This window comes from Macrobrachium nipponense, chromosome 27, assembly GCF_015104395.2.
Source record: "Macrobrachium nipponense isolate FS-2020 chromosome 27, ASM1510439v2, whole genome shotgun sequence".
Lineage (NCBI taxonomy): Eukaryota > Metazoa > Arthropoda > Malacostraca > Decapoda > Palaemonidae > Macrobrachium > Macrobrachium nipponense.
Genome location: NC_087216.1, coordinates 33,763,315 through 33,784,138, shown reverse-complemented (window position 1 = coordinate 33,784,138; position 20,824 = coordinate 33,763,315). Strand labels below are relative to the sequence as shown.

Below are 20,824 nucleotides of genomic sequence, written 5' to 3'. Positions count from 1 at the left end.
ACATGCCCTCTCCTGTGTAGATGACATAGCTGCTGATGGATTTGCTCATTAAGCGGCTCCATTGGCTTCATACTCATCTAATTGACAATACAGGTAAAAAGATATGGCTTACAATTAACATCCTTGGTAGTCTGTCTTTTGCATTGTTCCTGTACAACTTTAGAGAGAAGACAGTTGTCACCTGAGCCTTATCTTTGGCTGTGTCTGCTGCTGCTGCTGTATCTGCAGGTCTTAGACTCCTCATCTGCTGAGGGGGATGGAGACCCTCCTGTTCCAATAGTTCTGCTAGTGGCAGATCCTCTGGTTAGAGTATCTTAAGTTCTGATCCCAACCTTCCCTTTGGAGTGGAAGACCAGCAAGAACTATGAGAGGAAAGGTAAGAAACTATCACATAGTTCCTCCTGTTAATAACCCCTTTGAAGGATGGTGAACCGTGGCAGTGACAGTCCTGGAAGAAGCAGCCAGGGTAACCAAGCTCAAGCCCAGGAGTTCCAGTGGTGGTTGATTCAATAGGGCTATCCAAGGGGTTGATGAATCAAAGGGGGTCAGCGAATGGCTGAGTGAGAAACATTTCAGCATGATCAGTGATAGTTTCTAAATTTTATTATTTACACTGTTAATCGTTGTGAAAAGTATTCCCATGATAATGAGTATCCATTATGTTTATGTAATCTGCTCTGACTGTCAGTCATGACAAATTTTTAACCAATTTGTATATTTTATAACTAACAAACCTGAGGTCTTAACATTAGGATAATACAAGCGCCAAGCTGGAAACCGGTAGAATTAATAAACTTGTGAGATCCAGGGACTATTGGCATTTATACCAGGTCACAGGGTATGTAGACTGCTAGAGGGTTGGTTAGAGGTGGGTCTTTATCTGTTAAGACCTCAGGTTTGTTAGTTATGAAAAATACAAATTGGTTAAAAATTTGTCATTTGTTCGTATGTGAAACAAACCTTCAGTCTTAACATTAGAATAGACTTACTTATTGGTGGGAGGTAAGTCTCTATAACTGACTGGGAGTTTGCCACCTTTATCCATTTCTGAATAGTAGATGTATTCTAAGACAATGGACTATTAACCCTTGAATCAAAGATAATGAGAATCTATTGGTTTCCCTCCCTGGGTGTTCATACGATGCCATGGTTTATTACATTAGTGAAGATGGAGAATTCTCCATTCTCTTAAACCACTCCTGTCCCTTGTATCTGGATCTATTATCACCTCTCTCTCCCTATTATTGAGAGGAGCGTATTGCTACTGAAAGTATACTGTATACTCTAGATTATCTTTACAGTATGGCTGACCACCTCACCTGCATCTAGTCTGTTCCAGCTCGTGATGGTACTCTCTTTCATACTGCCCGTAGGTAAAGGAGTAGAAAGAAAGTAGTAAAGGAGAAAGACCAGTCGTCTCATTCATTCTACTTTCATACCTCCATCCTAGACTAGACACAAACTGACCCGCCATGGGTACTGGATGAGCTATACCACCTGCTGGGCTGCCACCACTGGACCCAAGGAAAATGTCCAAGGATCTATGGGCAACAATCTTAGAGACGGCAGGAAAGTAACTGTCGGGTCACGGGATGCCAAGGGCATTCTGGGTACTACATACCCTGAGACCTGGTATAGATGCCAATAGTCCCTGGATCTCACAAGTTTCTTATTAATTCTATCTGTTTCCAGCTTGGCGCTAGTATTATCCTAATGTTAAGACCGAAGGTTGTTTCGTATATGAACAAATTCCGTATATGAACAAATAAATGCATTAAGGGGGGTAGGCGGAGAATGCAGATCAGTGCATAAAAAAATTATTCCCTTGCCACAAAGGGGACAAAACGTTGATGGAATAAAAAGAACAATAGAAATGAAAACTTTATTAAGAACATGACATAAATAAAGATAGGTTTGGTAAAGAAAATCCATAATTGATAAAAATTTTATCAATAAGCAAAAATTTTATTTATAAAAAAAACTTATTTCATTATGATAGGAAGAGATTTTCATTTCCAAACTGCAATGTAGCTGTTAAGAGACAAAAATTAATCTATTAATGTACTTATTATTAGTGAATATAGAGACAAAAATGAATGTATTAACCCTTAAACGCCGAGTGGACGTATTTTACGTTGACATTTTTTGTGTCTCGGGTGCCGACTGGACGTATTTTACGTCGACATACAAAAGTTTTTTTAAAAATTCACGGAAAAATACGTATAGGCCTACCAGCCGAAAACTCTTGAATCATGCGCCTTGGGGGATGCTGGGAGTTCATGGATCAAGGTGTTGTTTTGTTTACAATCGTTACGCAGGCGCGCAAGCGCGAATTTCTTTCTTGCCGCACTAAAAGGTATCAGTGACACATCTCGGAAATTATTTCGTCACTTTGACATAATTTTTGTACCATTTTAAATTAGCCGTTACATGGAGTATTATATATGAAAATGTGTGCATTTTTATGTAGAATACAACAAAAAAATACTCATGATTGTAGCTTTTATCAGTTTTGAAATATTTTCATATAAATAACGATAAGTGCAAAAATTTCAACCTTTGGTAAACTTTGACTACCGAAATGGTTGAAAAACGCAATTGTAAGCTAAAACTCTTATATTTTAGTAATATTCAATCATTTACCTTCATTTTGCAACAAATTGGAAGTCTCTAGCACAATATTTCGATTTATGGTGAATTTATGAAAAAACTTTCCTTACGTCCGCGCGGTAACACTTCCGAAAAAAATCATACATGCGATTGTGGTATTGTTTGCACCATTTTAAAATTAGCCGTTACATAAAGTTTTATATATGGAAATGTGCGCAATTTCATGCACAATACAACTAAAAACAACCTATGGTTCTAGCCTTTATCAGTTTTGAAATATTTTCATATAAATAATGATAAGTGCAAAAATTTCAACCTTTAGTAAACTTTGACTACCGAAATGGTCGAAAAACGCAATTGTAAGCAAAAACTCTTATATTCTAGTAATATTCAATTATTTACCTTTATTTTGCAACAAATTGGAAGTCTCTAGCACAATATTTCGATTTATGGTGAATTTATGAAAAAAAAATTTTTTTCTTTACGTCCACGCGGTAACTCCTCCGAAAAAATCATACGTCCGATTGTGGTAATGTTTGCACTATTTTAAATTAGCCATTACATAAAGTTTTATATATGAAAATGTGCGCAATTTCATGTAGAATACAACACAAAATAATTGAAGGTTGTAGCTTTTCTCATTTTTGAAATATTTGCATATAAATCACGATAAATAGAAAAAAAACCACGTTCGGTCAACTTTGACTCTACCGAAATGGTCGAAAAACGCTATTGTAAGCTAAAACTCTTACAGTCTAGTAATATTCAGTCATTTATCTTCATCTTGAAACAAATTCAAAGTCTCTAGCACAATATGTAGATTTATGGTGAATTTTAAAATAAAACTTTCCTTCCCTCCGCGCGCGGATTCTCCGCCACAAATCTCCGAAATGCGTACGTTGCATTCTCGGAATATTTGCTCCGTTTCATATTAGGCATTTCATAGAGTTTTATATATGAAAATGTGCGCAATTTCATGTAAAATAACACTAATAATATTTGAAAGTTGTAGCTTTTCTAATTTCCGAAATAATTGCATATAAAAAAAAATATATAAAAAAAATTCAACATTCGGTCAACTTTAACTCGTCAGATATGGTCAAAAACTGCAATTGTAAGCTAATACTCTTACAGTATAGTAATATTCAATCATTTGTCTTCATTTTGAAAGAAATTGGAAGTCTCTAGGACAATATTTAGATTTATGGTGAATTTTTGAAAAAAATATTTGTTCATGTCCGCGCGTTACAAATTCATGCATTATTTTGTGATAATATTTTCTCTGTGTTGCTTTTATCGTTTTACAATATGTTATATACCAAAATGATTGCAATTTAGTGTACATTACAACGGAAAAAAAATTAACTCGTTACCTTTAACCGTTTTGCGCATAGTGCGATTTGAATACAATTATATATGAAATTTTGTTTTCGCACTATCATATATTGCATTATTTATATATGATAATGATAATTTTTTTCATTTCTGATGGTTGCATACTAAACTTCAGGCAATGACAAAAAAAGGAGCCAAAAATGAACTCTTAATCTTGAAAACTAAGCGTGCTGTGATTTTTTGAAAAAAATATTTTTTCCGCTTCCGCGCTTACTCCGAGACCGCCTCGGCACACGGAAGACGATTTTTAATATACCCCTTCGGCGTTTAAGGGTTAATATACTTATTCATAGTGTACAGTATTATATATTTTATTACATGTATAAATGACTTTAAGTGCACAGTATTTTATGAAGTAATGGTATGGTAACAAATTAAGCAAGCATTACAGAAGTAAATCTCATCTCTTAACTGATTGTTAAATGGTTATTTGCCTGTTTATCAATTTGATGAAATTGTTTAACAAGAAGACTGAGAAAATTTGGAAGAGAGCAGATAGAAAAGAATGTTTGGAGACTACAAAGCTTTACTTTGGCTTTGCTTTCCAGTCCCTCCCAATATCTTGGTGTTACTTTGGGTAAAATCCACCACAAAAGTTTTGGACAGTCTTTTTAACAAATAGACGAAGTAACTACCTAAATCAGAATAACAATCATGTTAGAAGACAGAACATTGTGTATATTACCTTTCAGTACTGCCCACAATATACTGCATGATGCACACAGTTGTTAGGATTCCCTTACAGGATACCTGCCTGGTAAAATTTATAATAAGCTCTCTCAGTGGCTGAAGAGGTGGTCTTGATTTTTTTCTGTGAATGTTGTATTGGAGAAGCAAGGGCTGAAAATGTGAGCTGAATAGGTATGGGATTGGTTTTCAGTTGTACAGTAACTTTTGTTTTGGTTGTTTGCTGGAGATCTTCATTACTTGTAGAGTAACTTTGCAAGTGGTATAGAGTATTGTTGTGGATTGTTAAAACACTCTTTCATTCAGGTCTCCCAGAATCCTCAATGTCATTGCCATTATTATTGCTGGAAGCCATGTTATTGATATGCAACTTTACACTTTCATTTTTCTTATGTCTGGATATTTCTCTTCCAGATCCAAGAAGACTTGAATGGCTGGCGCCAGCGTTGGTACTACAGTGGCAAACTTTTAGGTGACCGACTTCATGTATGTGAGTGCAATATAGTACACAACTATGTTGTCCAGTGTATTATTACAGAAGATAATATCACTGCTGTTGACAGTTGAGGATTCAAGAGAAAAGATAGGCAGCTGTTGTTATTTTGGGGAGCTATTTTTACTTGTGATACTAAGTGTTTGTCATGGATGTTTTGAAAGTTTTTTTAATAAGGAATTGATATTTGTAGGTGGAATGACAAACTTATTATTAATAGTTTTGAGATTTATAGACAACCATTTTATAGAACGCTATTCTTTTGTTAAGGTGACATAGCTGAAATTTTATTAATTTCAAGTCAGTATTGAAACAGCCTTTCATATTTTTTCATATTCAAATTTAGTGATTTTAGTTTTACCCCAAGATTTTGCTTTTACCCAACTTTTGCATCGTTGCCATTTAACAGTATGTTGATGCACAGATTTGGCTAAAGTCTCCAGTAGGTTAAGTTGGTGAGAGGGTAGCTTTGAGAGCTCTTTCATCATACTTGACCAGCTGAAATGATACAAGAGTAAGTTTGTCTCGGGTGGGATGTTATGTACGTATAGTGAAACCACCATTAAATGTAGCTAGAATCAGCTCCTTCAGAGAAGATGAGCATTTCTTATGTAGTGTTTTTCACAATTTTATACTGTACTCTATGTAAGGAGTGTGACTGACTATTTTTGTCTGTAACATCTGTAACGGTGATTTCTACCTATGTTACATGACAAAGCTGGTGGTTTTTGCATTTTTGATCAGCACAAAGTAAAATTGGGCTTGGGTTTCTCAAATGTGCATTGAAGTTTGCATTGTAGAACATAGGTATGGGACTTATCTTATAGTCCTGTTTAAAAGTTTCTCTATCAACTGTTTGACGATTTTCATAGTGATGGGTAACTTGAGAAATGTTTGATGATTGGAGTTAAGATAGGCTGGTGAATGCTGTATACTTTCGTGTAGTGTTCAATAGTTATGGTCAGAAGAATTGCCACCCATAGTCCCATAAACATGATGACGAGGTGTTAATTTTAAGGTACTAGTAGTGTTCATAACACTATACAGTATATATATAATAGCCATGTAATGTTTTACAAGACTTTGGCATTTAAGATTGTGATAACTTTTTACTTTCTGTTTCCCACACACATCCATGTACGTAGTGGAATTTTATAACCGATGGGTACCTCAAGGATTCTGGGATAACTAGCAACACTTCTTTGCATAAGAAGTTTTAAAATTAGCAATTAACTGAGTGTTTGCTTTATTCTTATTTATTGAGACTTTGGTACCTATTCTTGATCCAGGAAAATTTCATCATTGGTCTGGTGAGCCTTGTGAAAGGATACTTTTGAAGCTTGGTGGTATAGTCTAACTAATGAATGATGTTACTAATGATTGGCGCAGGTCGAAAAACAAAAAGTAGGAGTCAATGTTTTTGTGGATGAAACTTTTACCTTAGTTGATCCACTTGCAGCTACAATTGGAAAGGGAGGCTTTTTCCAATAAATCAGTCATTTGAAACAGGTGTGCAGTGGAGGACTTGAAATTATATATTCAATTATGTATTTTATCAAAAATTTCGAAGTGATTTTGTAGTTGGATTCACATGGAGTGAATTTTACAGTAATGGAATTATCTCGTGTAATTATATTTTTCAGTAATTTCATTGTGAATTTGTTGTCCATTGTAGAGGAAGTTACAGTTCAAGTAAGGTTAAGCATGGTTATCTATATGCAGGTGAACTCAAGGGCAGACAGAGCAACAAATTAGTTACATAAAATTATAATTTTTGGTCTTGGGTGGGAAAAACATTTAATGTCAAAGGTTTTAAGATTCAATTGCAAAAATTTTTTCACTGTGATAATAATGCGTAAGTCGTCTTCTACGGTATTATCTTAAAAATTTTTGCCAGTATGATTGTTAGGTAATAAACATTTGTCTTTGTACAGTAAATTTCCACTTTTACATATCAAATTCTTTTGTTGGAATATATGTTTTACTGTACATGCAATTTTTTTAATGTTTTTAGTACCTTTAGGGGTATGATGTGAATGTGATTTGATGTTATATTTTGTAAACTTTAAAAAAAAATAGTTTCGTTTACAAATATCTTTGAAATTATATTGGAAAATTGATGTTAGAGCTTCTTTAACCATTGTCTTGCAAAGTAGACTAAGTTGCTGCCCAAATCTTCAGTGGCCCTTGATTGTTAAAACTAGGATTGAAATGTCTTTCTCTTTCTCTTGGTCATAAGGTTTAAAACAAGCATTCAGTGAATCTGAGAAAAAAATTGAGTGGGGATATTTTTAATTTTGAAAATTATCTGAAAATGAAATGGCCGAAAATAGTGGTTTGTATTTCTGCTTGAGGGAAGACTGTGCTGGTCTGTGTGGATTTTTGGTAGGGCAAAGTATTTGGGTTGTAGGATTTAGTAATAGTAGTTTCAAAATTATTTTGCATGATTTGTAGAATGGATGGAAATTAGTTTAGTTTTGTAAATTTGCTATTTTTATTCAAGTTTGTGAATTTTTAGTTTCTCGTGGGTTGTTATTAGTATTAAAAGCAGTTTGACTAGACCACCGAGTCACATTTCTAGACTTCCATAGGGCTTATGCAAAGAACTTGTTCATAAGTGAAAAGTGAGATTTGCAGCATGAGGTGAGTGTTAGTTTCGTATTTGATGTTCAAAGTACTGTTTTAAGATTTCTTTTTGTATTGGTTGGGTGTACATTGCAAGCATAGTCTCTTGGCAGTTGACAGCCAGTAAGGTTTGTCAGAAGACTATCCATCCAGTTTTTATTTTGGCTGCATTCTTGAAAAAGATTCACATACTCATTTGAGATACAAAATGTCTGCAATATTATGATAAAGCTCAAACATTTAATTGGTTTAAGAAGTAGAATCAGTATAAATTATTGGTCATGATCAACTATGTATATAAATGTTTTGGATTGGAAGCAGGAAAAAGGGATGAGATTGAATAATAGAAACCTTTAGAGGTGTTTGAAATTTCATTGGAATAATGTACTTCGAACCACATCTAGTCTGCTGATATTATTTTATATTTTCCATGTACTATACCGATTTTCCTTTATGTTGTGTTTTTCTGGAAAGTTTTATAACTAGAAAGACTTTTCAAATAAAGGAAACACAAGTAACCTTACAGTAACCATGTTAGTTTTCCAGATATTGGCTGAAAATAATACTGTGCCTGTATTACAATTCTCATTTGAATTATATACCCTTGTGTGGTGTAAGAATTATTTTTTGCTCAAAGTTACTCTGTTATACGCTGCTGTTTAGTTAACAGAGAAGTGTCACTTGCTTGGAAAACCCTAGTAAAGTACCATCCATTGAAAAACAATGCTTTTTACAGAATTACTATGTAGCTACAAGACTAAAATACAAGGTAGGTAGCTTACCACATTGAAGTGTGATTTCAATTTCTTAAATTTATTGCTAGACTTAATTTTCTGTAATTGCCGATCCTGGAAAGAAGTCATTGTGTGGGGTTTTGTATATATGAGTACCTTTTGTGATATTAGCAGTTTTTCCATACTAGTGACACTGCTTGAAGCACCTGACTAGATGCTTTCTGAAAGTTTATATGCAATCTTGAGATTGAGTGTACGTAGTTAGTTTTGTCTGAGAGCCATACAGAGAAATTTAAAAGATTAAACATGCCTGTGATGTAGATAAGAACAAATCAAATGCATAAAAAGGAATTGCATCTATCAAATGTTCCATTTATTTATGGAGGGTGTGTTATGTTTTTTTTTTTTTTTTTTTTTGAGCTGAAGTTCTACTCTTATGTTGATTTTTGTTATTAATTTGAAGAAGTGTTGTATATCTTGAATGTATGTACTAGAGCAGGCACTTGTGTAATTACAGTTGTGAGGGATGCAGGACAAATTTCATGTTCTGGACTAGGTACTTGGATGTAAATTTTCAGTCAAACTGGCAAGAAGCTGATGTGGAGAATGCTCTTCAAGTGTTTCAAGTTTTCTGTTTGTTTTGTTGAAATAGGTTATTTATATGTACTGTACTTTTTTTCAGGATTCATAACTTACCCCATATTCATTTCTGTTGCATTAAAGTAAGTTTATTTGGCATAATCAATATCTGGTAGTCAGTTAACATAAAGACTAAATCGATTGTGTAACAATGATGTAAGTTGCAGTGTTGTGCCTTACATTATCCTTTTAAATCTTACTTAACAGCTTGGAAGTTTTCAGGGTGTCAAGCTGTATGACTTAAAGTCCCTAAGTCTCATGGTCTTTTACTATTTATTATAGATATACTCTAGTCATGTTTATATAAGAAAGCTTAGGCTTGTTTCTATTTATTTTTTTTTAAGAATTGTAAAAGGGACATTTTGTTAGATTAGTTAATTTGGTAATTGGATGCTGTATCATTTAAAGTTTCATTCATATTATTAACAATTTTGAATTTTTCAGGTATTGTCAGTGCTGTTATAAATTAATAGTTGGAACACTGTAAATGTTTTGTAGAATTCTAGTTAGTTTATAAAACATTGAAACCACAAAATGTCCTCTTGACTGTTTATTGGTTACTTGAATTTGAAAGGATGTGGGTATTGTATTTTGGGTTTTATGGGGGACAAAAGGAATGGAATTTTTTTGATATCCTGGTTTTTTTATTGATTTTATGGGACATAATTTGAGAACAAATTAGCCTCAAGATTGATGATATATGCCTAGACTAGTTTGTGGAATATTTTTCTTAGAATTTTCTTGCTGAACCTGTCGCTGAAAAAGTATCAAGAATGGCTGAATTGGTTCTGTGACCTCTACTGCTTTGTGCACGCTGATGTATTGTAACGACAATGCAGATTTCATATGTATAACAATCCTTGGCCACAATATTCTTGTGCATGATATGGGTATTATTTTGGAATGACTGAAGATGCTGAAGAGAGTTCCATCTTTTAAAGTAACAGCCATGTATTTGTTTGGATATTATATTTTCAAAAGCTCTTTATTTGGTAGTGCATTTAACTTGAATTGTAGTTATTAGATTCACAGTGTTGATAAGTTATTGGGAGACTGAAATGATGACAGAACAGGTGACTGGCAGATATTTGTCATTATGGATGGTTACCAATATTTGGGATTAAGCAAAAGGCCTCCCACAATCACTTCTTCCTCCTGTTGTGCCTTGAAGTTAACAGATATAATTTTCTTTAACTTAAAACCGTTATATTATTTTTCCCCTCTAGGTTTTTGTCAGACTGGCTTTTACCTTTTAGTCATGTCGTTGTGATATACGTACTTCAAAAGTGTTCTAACTCTAAAGAAGTCTAATAATTTAGTGATGGTTTTATGATTGGGCAGTGTGGATTTGCTTTAGTTATTGTTTTGTTGAATTTTTAGGAAGCTTTTGTCATCAGTCAAGAAGGTATGTAATGTCCTTTGGTGTTGAAGTATTTAGTAATTTGTAAAAGGGATTAGACATTATTCCTTTGTTAAAGGGATTAGAAATTATTCATTTGTTATTAAAAGTATAACAGTGTTTTTTTTATTGACAATTTTATATTTACTCGTAAGAGCACAAAGATCTCTTATAATAGCATTTGATACTCTATTGCTGGCCTGTATTGTACAGTATAGATGTATCAGTATAGATTTTTTATGTACATAGTGACTTAGCATTTATGCATTTCAATTTTCAGGTCACAGCAGCATTTGCTCATCATTTATGTGAAAGTTTTTCTTTTAGCTTTTGATGGTCAGTCTTGTCATTATTTCTTGTGCTTCAGTAGCTTGCATTTATGCATTGGCAGCTGATTGCTTAAGAGCATGTAGAAACCCAGTCATTACCTTTATCTTGCATATCTTAATATGATTTGAGAGACTGCAAGCTGCAGGTAGCTCAAATAGGATTGTGATTGGCAGCAATTATCTGAGAAGAAAGTAAATTAACATTCAAGATGGTAACTGAGGAGATTAAGTTGACAAAATTGTAGCCATCTATGCAGTGCAGGATACAGGCAATGCTGGGAATTTCCATTTTTTGTAGACCTCCTCAAGTAATTTAGTGTGTTGTCCTTTCCACATCTTGTATGAGGTTGCCCATTGTATTTTGATAGTTCACTGTGGAATGTTCACACATGCACATGCTGTCAAATAGTTGCACCTATCATCAGCATTTTGTAGGTTGGGGTAATACACCTATGGAAAGAGGAAAGGAAAACATTAAAAGGACAATATTTTTTTCTTGTAGATCTCTGTAATTATTTGATGCATGAAAGTCTCTCATTTACCATTTTCAGTGCTCTATAGCAGTTCATACCCATGCAGGGGACTGTAGTCTTTTCATAGACAAACAGAAAAGAAATTAAAAAAGCATTTTAGTCTTGACATGGGAAGGTATTCTACAACTGACTTGTAATATTGAACTAGTAGCACCTCAGGAAAGTGACATCATATTGATTGCCTTGACAATAAAAGAAAAAATGTAGACATTGTGTTCATAGTAAGTTTAGGGGATGGAAAATGTTGATTACTAGGTAATTTGAAGAAACTGTTTACCTTTGTGAGGTGATTTTCAAATGTTAATGAAGAGGAATAATCTCCAAAATCTTAACTTGATGAAAATTTGAATCTTGATTATTTTTTCTTTACCTTGATTATAGGAACTGTAATTCCCACATTTTTTTTCTCTCCAAAGAGTGATGGAATGAGTGGAACCAATTCATGAGAGAGTTTGTGCCATTGTGCTAATGACAGGGAAGAGAAGAATGTATCTGGTATTTTTACCGTGGTTGAAAAAGTCTCCATAGGACATTATTCAAATTGAAGGGGGTGCATGTTACTGTGTGGTATTCGTGGTACTGTACGTATTAAGTTATTGATTAGTTTCCACATTGTTGTATATTAAAGATCTCACTGCAGTTATAAAAGATTGATTGATAAACAGTCTCCTTCAATGAGGGAAGATTCATTTTTTGAGCTGAATGAGTTATTTGACTTTTGCCACTGTAGATTATGTAATGTGAACTTGTACTACTTCAAATGCAACATCCTTTTCAGGAAATTTTGCTGGAGATAATGGAATTTCAAAATTATTATTTTGATGAGAAAAACTTGAGGAAACTTAGCCAGAAATCCTGGAGAAAGGCTATAAATGGCCTGTTATGAATTTAAACAGAAGGTTAGAACCTGTTTCCTTTCCAAGCCTATAAGGGAAAATTCCCATTTTTTTTTTTTTTTTTCCCCTCCTCCTCCTCCTCCTCCTCCTCCTCCCTTCCCCTCAAAGTTGAGGAAATGCAGCACTAATTCAGCATGGTATTGATACAGGCAGTCCCTGGGTTACGACGGGCTCCGCTTAAGACATTCCGAGGTTAAGGCGCTTTTCAATTATATTCATCAAAAATTATTTCCAGGGTTACAACACCTACAACGCTGATCTGGTTCAAGAAATACACCAAATATGCAAAATAATCAATAATTGAAGGTTTTTTGGATGAAAAATGCAATAAGAATGCAGTTTACGTAGTTTTGAATGCACCCAAAGCATTAAAAGTAAGGTTTTCTTTGGATTTTTGATGATTCGGCTTACGACGATTTTCGGGTTACAGCGCGTCTCAAGAACAGAACCCCGTCATAACCCAGGGACTGCCTGTATTTGATTTTACCCAGGTAACCTCCCCTCAGCTGCATAATTCAGATTGCCATTAGTCAAGAGGTTTGTCTGCTAGTAATTTTCAGTAAATTTCTAAAATGAAAATTGAATGGGGGTGATATATAGGTGCAATTTGGTTTATTGATTATGCTTTATTCAAGAGACAGATTGTGATTTCCTCATGATATTTTGCCCTCATGTAGTAGTGAATTTTAGGCAACATACTAATTCTGATGGGGGTACTAACCTTATTTTCAGTGTAAGTAATTAGTGTAATCCTCAGCAATGAAAGTATAAATTTTTAATTCAAATTGGAAATGAGATTGGAGAAATCTTTCTCAATTCCAGAAATTTTTACAATAATTTCTAACATACCAAAATTGTTGCAAGTACTTTTGTCAGTTTCCAACATTAAAAGGCATTCTTGCTGGAGGCAAAGATTTTTTATTTAATAAAATCATGTTCGTAAGTAAAGCAGGTTTGCTAACTACTACTACTACTACTTCTTAGGATTAATTCCTTAGGGTCAGAGGTCTGGATAAACTAATCCTTTATAATACTATAATAATAATAATAATTTTTGTCAGTTCAGAAATCATAAAAGAGGTGTGCCCTTGACAACACGCATCATGAAATTTGATTGTTGTTAGTGTCAACAGTGGCTAAGTTAGCTAAGCTAATAAGCATTTGTTGTGAATGTGTATTAGTAATGGGATTTCAAGTTAAGTAATTTGAGCTTAAATACTATATGGACTCCTGGTGGAGGAAATGTGTTTATGCCTTAGGGCCAAGACTTAAGTACTGTACTACTATAACTCTAGCCAGCTCTCACGGGACACATTTAAGAACATTTGAATTCCTATTTTTCATTTCAAGAAATGAAAATTTTATTGTCGCCATATACAGGGGTTAGTACAAATACATCCCTCTGAAGACAATTAAAAGTAAAGTGATGTGAGAGATATCTGTATCTTTGTACTACACATATATAAAAAGGTGTATTAAGGATTAAAATGTTAGAATTTTTCTCTATATACAACACATTTGAACCTTTTTATTAAGAACATTAAGATAGCTTGGGTTTTGACTAATCAGCCCAGAACTCTACTGGGAATCACCCCATTAACTATTAACTAAGGAAAAAAAAGTAATTTGAACTTATTTTTTTATAACTATGTCCAAGAATATTATTGGAGAGAGAAGAAAAAAAGATTGTACAAGCAACATTACTTTCAGCCACAGAATTAGGAGTATGGGTTAAGGTTGCCTCCTTTGTTGGATATTTCAAATTAGGCGAGTTTGTTGTATGAAAAGAGAGAGAGAAAAAAAAGTAAAGTGCATTGTAGACTCAAGGTAGGTTACATGGAACTACAGCTTGGTACACTTGTAATTTAGGTCTCTTGAAATGTAAACCTTTTCTTTACTGAATCAGTGGAATTTTTGGTAGCTGCTTAAGAATGAAAACTACAAAATTAATTCATTTCTGGCAAAAAGCAGTTGCCAGGATTTGAATCATATGTTTTAACAGAACAAACAACAAACATGAAAGTACTTTAATCAAATAAAAACACTTCCTCAATGAGGATGGATGATACCAAAGAACTAGTTACTTATAGAGACTAAAATGACCGTTCACCTTACAAAAGATAAGTCCTGGTTAAATTGAGGCTTTTCACGGTGCGTAATTATATGTCAAATATGACCTTATTATATTTCTATGTATACAGCATGTATTTTTCATTTTATAGGGTAAGTTAATGCTGTCAATTGTTTAAATGAGCAGTATGTCAAAAGCATATTTGGGATAGTTGAGAAAGCTGTGGTAGTTTTCACCTGGGTTTAGTAATATATGTGATGATCATTATTTAGGCTAAAGAAACATTTTTACCTCTGTTGTAGTTACAGCTCTTGGTTATCACTTCCAAATACTCATGACTACGTTGTCGGTTGTTGTTTATGGGCAACTAGTGATGAATCTGTGGCAGATATCTTGTTCATAAAGCTGGAGATGGCATATTATTTTTGGTGGCAGATAGGATGGGAAACTTGATGTCTGTTTTAGTCCAGCCCTCAAGAACTCTTCACAAAAACTCTCAAGAGGTTATATCTCAGGAATTAAAGAAAAAATTCGTTGATAATGAAGTTATTCAGATTTGTGATTGTTTGCCGTCAAGTAATGTTAACATATCCACTGTGTACTGGTTTTCTTACAGATTTGTTAATATTTTGAGATTCTTGGATTATTTTATTGTGAATCATTAGGAAATGTTCATTTCATATCAAAGCATATCCATGCACACTGTTGACTGAAGCATTACTACTTAAGTTTCACTTTATTAATGAATCATTGTTTATTATATGCTTTACCTTCTCACTGAAAAGTTTGCAAGAGTGAAGTTAGCAGTAAAGGTATGTTCAATGACTTCTACTAATCTGATAGGTCTTTCTGCACATGATCTCAGATTTCTTGTTGGTATGGATGCAGCCTTCAAAAAAAAAATTTTGTTTTCAGGAAGTGGCCTACAAAGTCTTTCCTGTTTGAAAATTAACTTACTTATAAATATTTAGTCTTTGCTGTTAGATTTGTTGAAATGATACTGATTTTGATGTTATATCAGACATTTTTATTTCTTTTCACAGAATTTTATTTAGCACTTTATTAATTCTACTTGTCATTTTCAAAATGATTTGGCAGTGTATTGAACACTTTTTTTTCTTTATTTTCCTTGCTAATTTTTATTTCAGTGCATAGCAAGCTTGTTCTCTGGGGATATGTCAAGGGCTTTTTGTTGGTAATTATCTGTGTGGCTGAGCTAGAGTACTTGTATGTAATTTACTTGGCGTCCGCGATGTTCTCAAACAATTTTATTGTAGATATTGCAAACGAATGTTGAGGAGTCAAGATAATTTTTCATTTTTTACTTCAAGTGTCCTATTGATAGACTAATAGTATAATCAAAATCTAGTAGTGATTACTAATATGTAATACTGAAGGTACTCAAGAGATTTTGACAGATGAGTAAAAACAAGGAACTCTTGAGACTTCATCTTCATGAAGAGGAAATGGTTACAGGTAGTGGCATAAAATACATACTGTGTGTTACTCAATTATGCCTATGATATTGTTTATTCATAACACTTCTATTTTAGCACATTCCTTCAGGTTTTAAATTAGCTCATTCTCTTTAGGTTTTAAAAGACAGGTAAACTTTGATTTGTTCTGAAATATTGTGCTCTCTTAGGTGAATCTGGTCTCAACTGTCTTGGTTCAGGGTACTACATACAGTATATCTAGGAGTTTAGTTTTTAATAAATTAAATTGGAAGGTAAACCCCACAGAACTAAGAAATGTCCCTCTTTCCTTGTGTAACAATTCGTCACAGTGCCTTTTTAGAGGAGATTATACAATAGAATTCCTATTTTCCTGAGGGTGAGGAGACCAGGTAATTTCCCTTGTTTTGCTCTTTTGTCAGAGTCTGTGAATGAGAAATTCCTTGTAGTTTATAGACAAAGTCATCCTCATTTTATAAAAAGAATTGGTCAGTGGTTTGTCAAGTTGAAAAAGTGTAGATGTAGTGAAAGTTAATAACAGGCATGATTGAATATGATTTTACAGAGGAACGGCACATACGCACACACAGTACTTTGTACCTCGCTAACTTGTCTCCCTGTTTTATGAGGGTGATATATTAAATTTGTTAATTTTCATAATTTGTTTCTGTGGATGACATCAATCTACAGTTGTCATATACATACTATTCTAATCCTTGACATGACAGGTAAATGCACAAATTTTTTTTCAAGTCAAGATTTAGGGTTAAGCCTTACAAAGTGGATTTAGGGAAAATTGATATAATAGAAAACACAGGCATTAAAAGTTTGTACATATGTCATAGGATTAATTATTGATAGTCACACATTGGTATTATTTATATAATTTTATAAGTTATATATGTTTAATTCGTTTTATTTTGTGTAATAAAGTATTTTGCTTTTTCTGAAATTTTCTTTATCCTCTAGTTACGAAAGCTTGCCGATAAAGTAGTGTTTTCTCAGAAGTATACCGTAGTACTTTGTGAAACTCTGTGATAACAAAGTAAAGCTCTTGGCACTTTCCTAGCATATGTCAGTTTTTCAAAAATGTTCATCGGTATTTTCAATGTTGAAAATTCCAAGACTACTAACTATTTGTCCTAGAGAAGAATTTCATAAATTTGGCTCATAACATGACCATAATTAATTGTTGTAAACTCAATTACGTAGCTTGCTGCAGTTATACCTCTTACCTGGTCAATTCCCCCTCATTTTGGGACCACCTTGACGTGGTGAGGGGGCTCTCGAACCTCAGGAATCTCTTCCCAGGTTCGAACCCAAGAGTCCCATATGACATTATATATTTTCGAGTAAACTTATGTGGACTTTTCCATTTTTGCCTAAATTTTTGAAAGCAAATAAATGAGAAAACATACCATGGCTTAACATGGAGTTAAATCCGAAGCTAAATAGTGAGAAGTGTGGTAGATCCATCATCTACCCGACAATGTTCGGACCTGTTTTTCAGGCGGAACTATTCTGTGGAGCTGGACCACGGATTCCAGGGGCGGCCTGGTTCTAGGAATAGAACTCTCGGCATTCTATCCAGTTTGCCCATAATGTGATTAGGATGGGGATAATTGTATTAACATAATACTCTTAGTCCTAGCAAGCGGGTTCTGCTTACACTTGGGCCATACTAATCATGTTATGCCATCCCCTTTTGGGGTAGGGTAGGGATGCGGACATTTGGGAGTCCTTTCTCACTTGTGCCTTTGGCAGAAGATTTAACTTCGCTAAGGGCCAATGATATCTTTTCAAGATTTCTTTTTTTTTCTTTTCATTTTTGTAAAAACTCAAAATTTATGAACTTTGAAATAAATGATTTGAGTACCCCTGGGCCCCATGATGGAAAAACTACGGCACAGTTGATGACCATTGGCACGTCACTCCCGAATCTCCTAGGTACTGCCACTAATAGTGAAAGTACTATAAAAGATACAAAAGAACACCCTGTTCCAAGTAAAGCAGCAGAGCCAGAAAACCAAAGAGAGTGCATAAATAAAAAAGAAACAAAAATAAATTGGTAAACTCCAATATCGTAACAATGGAACCATATATGATGAACAGTAATTCTGAATTAGAGAGAAATAATCCTCCCAGCAATACAGAAAAATATAAAAATCATAATAGACAAGCAACATACATAAAACAAGGACCAAAAAGAAACAAAAATGATCGACTTAATCCCACATTGGTACATTTTGATGACCTCTTTGGACCAGATAATTGGTCAAGATTTCTAGTCCTCAAAGCTGACAAAATCTCAGCAGCGATGCTAGAAAACAAATTACTTAGCATATATCCAACACAAGACATGGAATGCGGACACATCAAGGACAGTGAATGGCTTATCCAAGTAACCAATAAAAAGCAGTCCACTGCCTTTTTAAGTATAACAGAAATAAATAATATAAAGGTAATAATTACAAGCCACGAAACATTGAATTATGTACAGGGTACAGTCATCCTACCCAATAGCGAGCAGGAGCTTCCTTCAAAACTACTATTGCTAGACTCCCTAAAATTGAGATATAACAATATCCACGATTTAGAAATATACTCTATTTCAAGTAGGAAAGATAAAAGTAAAAATATCAACATTGCCAAAATAAAATTTACAGGCCAAGACTTCCCATTTAAAATAAAAATTCTTGGACAAAATAGAGAAGTTCGTCCTTTTGTTCCTAAACCACTACAATGTACACAGTGCTCAAGGTATGGACACACATACAAAAGATGCCGTAATAAGGCTACAAGTGCAGTCTGTGCATCAGATGACCATACCACTAATTGGAACTGTAATCAATCAAAATGTATTAATTGTGGACTAGCCCATCACGCAAAATCTAAGGAGTGTTCATTTTACCAATAAATAACACAACTTCAGTGTTAATAAATAGGACAGGAATGTCAAGTCATGGAAGCCAAACTTGAGCTAAAAGTAAGAGGCGTTAACAATCCATCCAAAACCCCGACCTTTTCAAATGTGACTAAAAATCAAGAAATCAAACAGCACAATGACAAACAAGATAGTATAACACCTGGAAACTGGATTTCATACCAATAATACTGAAGAACCCAAAATACAAAAGTGATATTACAACAACCAATACCACCACTAACATAGATGATTCAGTTATCCATGGAAAAGAACTTCCAATAGAAGAAGAATTAAATAATAATGATAATCGAACTGGTAAAAAGAAAAGAATTCTAGAAAGAACCCCACCTAAGGGAAAAAAAAGTAAATATTGAAAATTACAATAAATCCAGAGAAACTCCAACTACACCAGGAGAACATTTTAAAAAAGATATTAAACTAACCTCATCACAAGTGGAAATACACAATTACCCTCAATCTCAATCAAACAGCCAATATCTGGACAGTAAAGATCACTCTTTACAATTTCCATCAAATAATACTAATGAAAAACATACCATTAAACCAAACCAAAATATAACTATCACCCCCCAACCATCCACAAGATCCAAATATCCCATTAACAACAACAAAACAAATAACCCCTCAAACCAACAGTCCTTATCACTACAGAAAAGGAACAATAGAATTACAAAACCAGAAATTTCTAAAGCTAGACCAAAAACTTCTGAACCAATAATTAACATTACCAAACATGCTTCATCTTGTGGTTGTAATGAATGCTTTGTAAGTACATATAACCAACTAACTACCAAGACAGAGGACACAGTACGAAATTGTATAGACAATTTTACCAAATTAAGGAGGTGCCCTTTAACACACCAACATGAGAGCGAATTATGTTCTGAATCCTTAAAATACAAAAAGGAAATTATAAAATCAAAAATAGACTTATTAATATTCAACTATGAAAAACAAACAACTGCAGAATCTAATAACCAACATACAAATGCAACGATTAAAAAACCACAAATAAATTCAAATGCATATAAACTACGAGATAAAGTAAAATCAGCAATCAATTTACAGAATATAACACCAATTCCTCCCAATAATGGAATATAAAATCATTCAATGGAATATAAATGGTCTCTTAACCCGACTACGTCTGGGTGAATTACAAAGAATCATACGAGACCACAACCCAATGTGCATATGTCTACAACATATAGGAAGTAACCCTACAAATATCCAACACTATAAAATTGCCTGTTATTCACCAACTGACGGTGGAAAATTAGGCACAGCCATATACGTTAATAGCATTACATATGAACCTGTTGACATACCATCTATGCCATATCAAATAACATCAATTAAACTGTATATGCCTGATAAAAGTAAAATCACTATTTGTAATTTATATAACCAACCAAATTTCAATGCAAATTTCAGTGATTTTTCTGAACTTATTAGCAAAAGTATACAGGAACCACTACTTATAGTAGGAGATTTTAATGCACATAATCCATTATGGGATATTAATAACCCCACTGACACATCCGGAATCAACATAGAGAATACTATAATGAAACACAACATGTATTGTCTCAATGAAAGTGAAGTTCCAACATATTTTTCAAATACTCACCTAACCTTTTCTTCAATTGACATTTCATTATGTTCAGATGATGTAGCGGAGAAATTTGAATGGAACGTCCTAGACGATTCATACACAAGTGACCATTTCCCAATCATTCTGAACTACTTAAGTAATGTCAAAATATTGCCACCTACAAGATATAATATCCAAAAAGCTAACTGGGATAAATATTTCCTATACACACGAAACATACCACCATTCCCACATAATGAAGATCACAATACTACATGTGAATCCTTCTCAAACTTCATAATAAATGCTGCAGATAAAAGTATTCCAAAAACCAAATCACATTCCACAAAATCCCCTGTCCCATGGTGGAATCCAATATTAACAACATTAAGTAAAATAAAACATATATTGAGTCGCA

General features: G+C 33.7%; 1 protein-coding gene across 1 annotated transcript in view; it reads left to right on the top strand.

Moving 5' to 3' along the window:
* LOC135201011 (ubiquitin domain-containing protein 1-like) overlaps positions 1-16,810 on the top strand; it is a 63,426-nt gene extending 46,616 nt beyond the window's left edge. Inside the window, 1 exon segment of the mRNA XM_064229831.1 lies at positions 5,107-16,810. Within this exon segment, the coding sequence (XP_064085901.1) occupies positions 5,107-5,259 (153 nt within the window). The 3' untranslated portion in view covers positions 5,260-16,810.
* The last annotated feature ends 4,014 nt before the right edge of the window (positions 16,811-20,824 follow it).